General features: G+C 43.2%; 1 protein-coding gene across 1 annotated transcript in view; it reads right to left on the bottom strand.

The window, feature by feature from the left end:
• The window catches only part of axl (AXL receptor tyrosine kinase), a 41,783-nt gene that overhangs the window by 17,297 nt on the left and 16,986 nt on the right, over positions 1-7,500 (bottom strand). Inside the window, exon 7 of the mRNA XM_080025098.1 lies at positions 6,710-6,890. Within this exon, the coding sequence (XP_079881224.1) occupies positions 6,710-6,890 (181 nt within the window). The remainder of the gene's footprint in view (positions 1-6,709; positions 6,891-7,500) is intronic.

Here is a 7,500-nt window from a genome sequence, read left to right as displayed (position 1 = left end):
TGTTGTGGGGTTAGGTAAGCATGTAGCTCAGGGTGTGGCGATTTAAGCATCAAAGGTTTTTTTTTGTTACACGACTGAGGAGTCTGCGGTTCAGTGTCCGATTTAAGCAAGCGGGCTGGGGGGGTAGGGGGGTTAACCAGGCGTGTGTTGTTTTGACAGCCTACAGTCCTCCAGGGTGGGGATAACTATAACAGCTGGAAGGAGAATCTGTCAGAGAATGTGGAGAATTCTGCTTTATTAGGACAGAGGAAAAGGGCTAGCTAAGGGCACTACAGACAGACAGGGGCGATTAAGCCTGGTTCAGAGGGCAGTAAGCGCTCTGTGACTTAGCACGGTCGGACGGGCTCAGATGGACGCATGCTGGGGCTTGTGTCTCCTTCCGTCCACCCCTTTCTGTCTGTCTGTCTGTCTGTCTGTCTGTCTGTCTGTCTGTCCCTATTTCTGCTTGACTCACATCGCCGGAATTTTTTCTTTTCTGGTTCTCTTTGGGAGTGAGAAAAGGCCTTTGGCAGGAGAAATGCCCAGTGGAGAGAAAAACTTACTGAATAGCATGCTAGAAATAGTGTAAGGTATTTGTGTGTGTGTGTGTGTGTGTGTGTGTGTGTGTGTGTGTGTGTGTGTGTGTGTGATTGATGCTCTGTATAGCATAGAAATCCAAGAACCTTTTTTGCAAAGGAGAGACGCCAGTGGTGCATATTTCCCTTTGTTGCCGTTAGAGTTAGGGCTCTTTTTGTCTTTTGCTCTCTCTCTCTCTCTCTCTCTCTCTCTCTCTCTCAATCAATCTCCCCACAGTCACACAAACTGGCTGGACACCCACATACGCCCACACTACTACTACTACACACACACACACACACACACACACACACACACGGCCCAGCCTATATGGATGATGTTATCAGGAAGCGTTTGGCGGCTGATTGTTTCCACATGCGCTCTGCTCTCGCTGCTCTGCCTGCCAGCAGCAACAAAAACAAGCTCCAAGTTTAAGTTCGTCTCCACCTATGATCCATCATTTTCTCTCTCTCTCTCTCTGTCATTCTCTCTCTCTCTCTCCCTCTCTATCTCTCTCTCCACCTCTTTGTCACATACACACTGCCTTTCTCTCGCTCACCATCCCTCTTCTCCTCTGTCTCTTTCCAACATGATTCCATCCATGTCTTGCCAAGTTTTTCTTCTCCCTAGCCGCCCTCTCCATGGCAATGCCCTCTCTCTCTCTCTCTCTCTCTCTCTCTCTTTCGCTCTCTTTCTTTTCTGTCATGGATCTATGAGAACAGAGATCTTAATTGTTGATGTAAAAAAATTGCGTTGGAGGAGGAGGGGGAAAAAAAGTTTCATTTAAAAGAAAAAACTTGCAAGAGTGCCAAAAAGAAGAGTGCCATTTTTATGCAGAAGGAGTGAGTATTCCCTGATTTAGAAACATGGGCGTCATTAAGAAACATGTTCAAAGTTCAAGCTATGGCTCTAACCTTTAAAAAATACCATTTTAGACTAGATAGACGTCAAATTATTGAGCAACACGGTTGTATTTCTAGCAGGCAAAGTATTGTTTTAGTCCAACAGTTTTCAAATAAAACCCAACCCTAAAATTTACTACAACTCATAACATTCTAAATTAAAGCCCTAACTTGATTAAGTTTATGATTTTAGTTTCAAACAAAATTTATGTTGCATTTTTTTTTGTATACAGAAACTACAGAGAAAAAAATGCCTGAAGTTTATCCTTTGTCTTCAACATTAAAGCGGTCTAAACTTGGCAAGACGCTGAGAAACAAACACATCGGAGCCACAATTAGTTCACAACAGCAGAGAGGTTAACATCTGGATCCATGGCAGACTACTGTTTCACATCCTGTTGAATGCGCTTTATTGTAAAAGCAGTGTCGGGTAACCACGCTCTGAGAGCATTTAAACTAACCCTGCGTTCCGATCCCCATACTTCCCTACTGTTTAGTATGCCAGAAAAAGATTTAGGATGTCCCAATACATGCACGTCAATTGTAGTATGCTGAAAATACATAAATGCCCCACTAACTACAATAGCATTTTGGAGTATTCGTCTTTATTCTTGACATAATGAAAAAAAAACTTCACAATCTGATTTTTTTTCTCTCCTGTGGCCCTAAAACAAGAAAAATAAAAAGTATGTGATTTGGAACGCAGGGATAGTCAGTGTGAGTTAGGCTCTGCGTGGGTCACAATACGTGGATGGAAAAGGGTCATCCCTAAGCCAAAGACTGAGTCATTCACAGGCCTGGGATCTGCAGTCTGTTCTCCATAAATAAAGACAAACTCAGCACCACACAGGAAACAACTTTCCCAGATCAGTCACAGAACAAATGTCCGTGTCATCACAAATGTCGACTTCTAAGGACAATTTGTTTCCATTTTTTATTGCGGAACAAGCTCTCGTCTCATTCCTTTAATAATGCCTGTAGTTGCACTTTTGAAGGCAGTAGTATTACACAGGATTTGAATGTGACACGTGAGTGAGACACAGCAGGTAAAATATATATTTTTTAAGTATTTTTTTAAGAGATTTTGGTATTTGGCTAACATAACATGTCTTTGATACTAGAAAAAATAAAACGTCCAAAACTAAACCTTACTATACCTTGTCAATTTGAGTCTGTATATTTCTCATATAAAACCATCTTTAACGGCCATTATCTCCACATTAGATTCTGTTCAATACTTTGAACCAAGTATCACTTCTAAAGCACTGACATCGACTAAACTTCCCATAATCATACTTAGGTTATTACAGAAGAATTTCCTCACATGTTGGTAACTGTCTGCACATGTAATCATCATTAGTTAGATAGTGCCAAATTTGCATATTTTTTCAAACATTTCCTAAAATATATTTTTATCAATAAAAGTAATGAACTGGCAAAGTTTCATGATGATATCTATAAGTTCAAAATGTTAGCCTGTTCACCTGCATTGGCTAAGTGTTGGCATAAAATGGGTTTATTATGGTCTGGATGTGTAACATATAATCTCAGTGCAGTTTTAGGATTAGGAGGGTGACATGGGTCGCTTCCTCTCCCAGTCCCCCCCCACCCCCTCCCCCCCCCATGTTCCCTCAGCCTCCGGGGATGGTCGTTAGCTTTGGGAAAATAGCTAAATGTGTGTTTTCTCAAAGCGCCCTCTCTCTTCCCTCGTTTCCCTAGCTCTTCCATCCCATTCCTTACAGGCTCCCACCATTAACCCGAGTCGGGCTTGTTCCCACACAGTGCCCATAGCTGTGTGTTGCTCGGGAAAGAGAAATCACAGGTCATCTGAGGTCAAGAAAAAAGGGGGGCAAAGGAGAAATAAATAAGTGAAGTTGAAAGACTGCATTGAAAAAAAAAAACTTGCCCTACGTTCCAAATCACATACTTTCTTTTTACAACACTACATACTAAAGTACAGAAGAGTTTTAGGGCCACAGGAGAGAAAAAACAATCAGATAAGGAAGATTTGTTTTTCATTATGTCGAGAAATGTCAAGAATAAAGACGAATACTCCAAAATGCGATTGGAGTTAGTGGGGGCAACTATGTATTTTCAGCATACTACAATTGACATGCATGTTTTGGGACATCCTACAGCTTTTTCTGGCGTACTAAATAGTAGGGAAGTATGGGGATTGAAACACAGGGCTTTTCAGCTTGTTTGATGCAGGAAATACATTCCTCCACTGGTGGTTTGTAGGATTTGAGGTAGGGGAAAAAACTATGGCAACATAACGAGACAAAGTTATGCCCGTTGCTTGGAAGGAAACCGAGGAGGGACATGGGAAAGTGAAGAGCTGGAATGGATATGTGAAAAACTTAAAAGGTGGAGTCAGCCATTCTGGAGAAGGCTTGTCGTCCAAAATCACTTTTTTGTGCAAATCAGTGAAGATATGGGTGTTAATGCACAGCCTCCTGGGGTCTGTAAACTGGTATGTCAACAGATGGGTCCACCGTAGCTAGCAACATGGCCATTTACAGAGCCTAGGATGTGTATTAACAAAAGATTTATTTCCAGTGCACACGGTACTGGTAACGGATTAGGAAGAGATATTGACTGAATTTGACAAAATAACATCCTCCAAAATTGCAGATTCCACCTTTAAATTAAGAAAGAGACAGCAATAAAGTGTCTGTCTGTCTGTCTGTCTGTCTGTCTCTATCTATCTATCTATCTATCTATCTATCTATCTATCTATCTATCTATCTATCTATCTATCTATCTATCTATCTATCTATCTATCTATCTATCTATCTATCTATCTATCTATCTATCTATCTATCTATCTATCTATCTATCTATCCATCCATCCATCCATCCATCCATCCATCCATCCATCCATCCACCCACCCACCCATCCATCCATCCATCCATCCATCCATCCATCCATCCATCCATCCATCCATCCATCCGTCCATCCATCCATCCGTCCGTCCGTCCGTCCGTCCATCCATCCATCCATCCATCCCGTCCATCCATCCATCCATCCATCTAACTACAATAGAGCCTTATGGGAGTTTTTGTCCCAGTCTCCAGCACTGAAAAACAAAGGGAGAGATGTGGAAAATATGGCTTATGAGTTATGAGCAATCCACCTCTCCCCGCTTTTCTGTCCCTCCCTTTGACCCGTCTAACACCACACACACACACACACCAGCTGAATCTTGTTTTTCAATCCTCTGACTCATTAGAACAAGGGCAGAGAGAGAGTGGACAGAGTCGGAAGAAAACAATATTGTCTCAAAACTGAGAGACCTTTTCCCTTGAATCAAAACAGAAAAAATGGATCATAACTTTTTGCCATAATAAAGAAGTGAAAGCTGTAAGCCGATGTAACTCAAAACCACTTTTAGTCCTTCTCCATAACTGTGGTGTTTCAAGGAGTTCTACTTCTCCCTTTTCTCTGTTTAGTGAGAAGTGCTGTGTTGAGAAGTGAGTTAAGTGTCTTTGAGATTACAAGCAGCTTCCATTATGGAAAGCCCCCATCATCATCCCTGCCGCCCTGTGGCATATCTCAGTTCTTAGTGTATACGCTAACGTTTCCATTGCCATTCATCCAGGCCAGGGGGAGAGAGAGAGAGAGAGAGAGCATGAGCTGGCATGGAAAATCCCACCTCAGTTTTTCAAAAACTCAAACACGCAGCGGCCCAGCGTTACAGTTAGCGATCCTAACTGAAGCCTTTCAGAAGAATTTAACGTCCGACCTCCTTCCCTCTCTTGCTCTCTCTCTACCTCTCTCTCTCTTCCACCCTCTCTCTCTCTCTTTCTCTCTCTCTCTTCCACCATCTCTCTCTCTATCACGCTCTCTCTCTCTTTTTCTCCCTCTCTTTCTCTCTCTCTCTCTCTCTCTCTTTCTCTCCCTCTCTCTCTCTCTCTCTCCACCTACTCTGTCCCTTCAGTACCATTCAGCCTCGAGAGTTTACATTTGAAACGTGGATTGGCGGAGGTGCAAGGACTCATGTCTGGTATACTTCATAAACACAGACTACATTTAAGGGGCACAGGAAGGAACATGATGACTAAACTGTGGACCACCACCGTAACTTGATTCTCTGACTCTGTGTTATCATACAGCATGTTCCCAATATGCTTCACACACACACACACACACACACACACACACACACACACACACACACACACACACATCAAAATAAGCTCTAAAAAAAAGTACCTTGAGGCAAAAAAAAAAAAATGCTTTTGAAGAAGAACCATAAAACATCCCTGATACTTAAGCGTGTCCCTTTGGGCATTTCATCCGTTGTCAAACAGTTAACATGAATGTGTCTTCTGTACCCCAGAGAGGACACACTAGGTGACTTTTTGGAGCCCATCCAAACTTCAGTCAGACAGCCCGAGGCACACGGGGTCATTAGTACACAGCTGCAGAACAAGATTAAAATTCCGCCACGCTCTCACTCACGGCCTTTGACCACCGCATGAGCGAAAAAATAAAATAGACAGAGTTATAGAGGTATGGAGACTTTGATAAGAAGGCAACAGGAAGGTCCTGTAGCAATGCCATAATCTTTCAAAGTTAAAGGGACTATGGGACTTTCAGTTTTTGTTGAGTCTAGCGCCCCTTTGGACACCAACGGTAGTGTTTTGTCATAGCGTGTGCGTGCGGCGTGTGTATTTGTTTTGGAAGCGGGTGAAAGAGATTCCTCAGAATGCATCGAGATGAGGTAACTACATAAAAAACACCAACACAGCTTTGAAAAGTAAGCGTTCAAATGTTGTTGCATTCTAAGTGTCAGCTGAAAGAGTTGCAATTTGCCTATGCCTTGCCTTGAGACTTGACTAGGACTTGCTATCTGGTAAATCATACTCTGCAAGGCCTTGTATACTTCGCAGGATATTATAATGGTACACACTGGGTATTTGTGACCTAATGTGCAAAATAAGCTATTCTTTCACATTTCAATAAAGTGATCCTTGTGCCTGCTAGCTGTGTGTGGGAGTGATAGGGATGATAGGAGTGGGAGGAGACCTGGAGCTCAATCAGAAGCTGGAACACAACCTTGTCCTTGGCTCACTGCAGGGGAGTGGGATCCGCACACACACACGCACACGCACACACTCCTACCCAACCACCCACCCACACACACACACACACATACACTCACACTCCCCCCACCCCCGCCCCACCCCCACACACACACACACAAGACAGCCGTGATGAAAACAAACACATCTCCTAACTCACTCACCTCCTTCTTTGGTGCGTAGCTCCACCCATGGGGACCAGGCCGAGGGGCCCTGGCTGCTGTGACATGCCACCCGGACAGAGTAGAGGCTGTGGGGTTGCAGCTCCGCGATCAGGTGGGTGGCTGGGGGGATGTTCACATTCTGGTTGTGGATTATCTTCTCTGGCTCTCCCGAATGTTTGGCCTGGAAAAGTGATGATAACAAAGATTAAGATTTTTTTTTTGGCATTTTCAAGCTTTATTAGATTGGACAGAGTTGAAATGGGGAGACAGAGAGAGAGAGAGAGAGAGAGAGAGAGAGAGAGAGAGAGAGAGAGAGAGAGAGAGAGAGGATGACATGCAGTAAAGGTCCACAAGTCAGATTTGAACCCGCGACCACTGCAACAAGGCCTGAGCCAATATGGTACGCGCTCTATCCACTACGCCACCGGAGCGCCCCAACAATCTTAATTGTGTTACCGCCGCCGTCGCTACCTGATTCTTTTACAGTAACCGCATTACAGAGTGTGTGACCAGATTTGGAGGGTAATTTGTTTTTATTGATTTATGGCACACAACAGGAAGAGGACACTAGTCTCTAAGGATCTTGAGCCAAAATGTCTGGCCTTGGGCATAATTCAAATAGTTCACATAGTTGGCAATTTTAGGAAAGGCCAAAGAAAAACGATAGGAATGCAAATGCTGAACAAAACAAATAGAAAATGTTTACAGACTATATGGTCTTTACTAATGCTATCAAAACCATCCACGAGGACGTTGTTATTTATTATCATTATATCAAAAGAAATTACACA

This window comes from Ammodytes marinus, assembly GCF_949987685.1.
Source record: "Ammodytes marinus genome assembly, chromosome: 3".
Lineage (NCBI taxonomy): Eukaryota > Metazoa > Chordata > Actinopteri > Uranoscopiformes > Ammodytidae > Ammodytes > Ammodytes marinus.
This window is presented reverse-complemented; position numbering and strand designations above follow the sequence as displayed.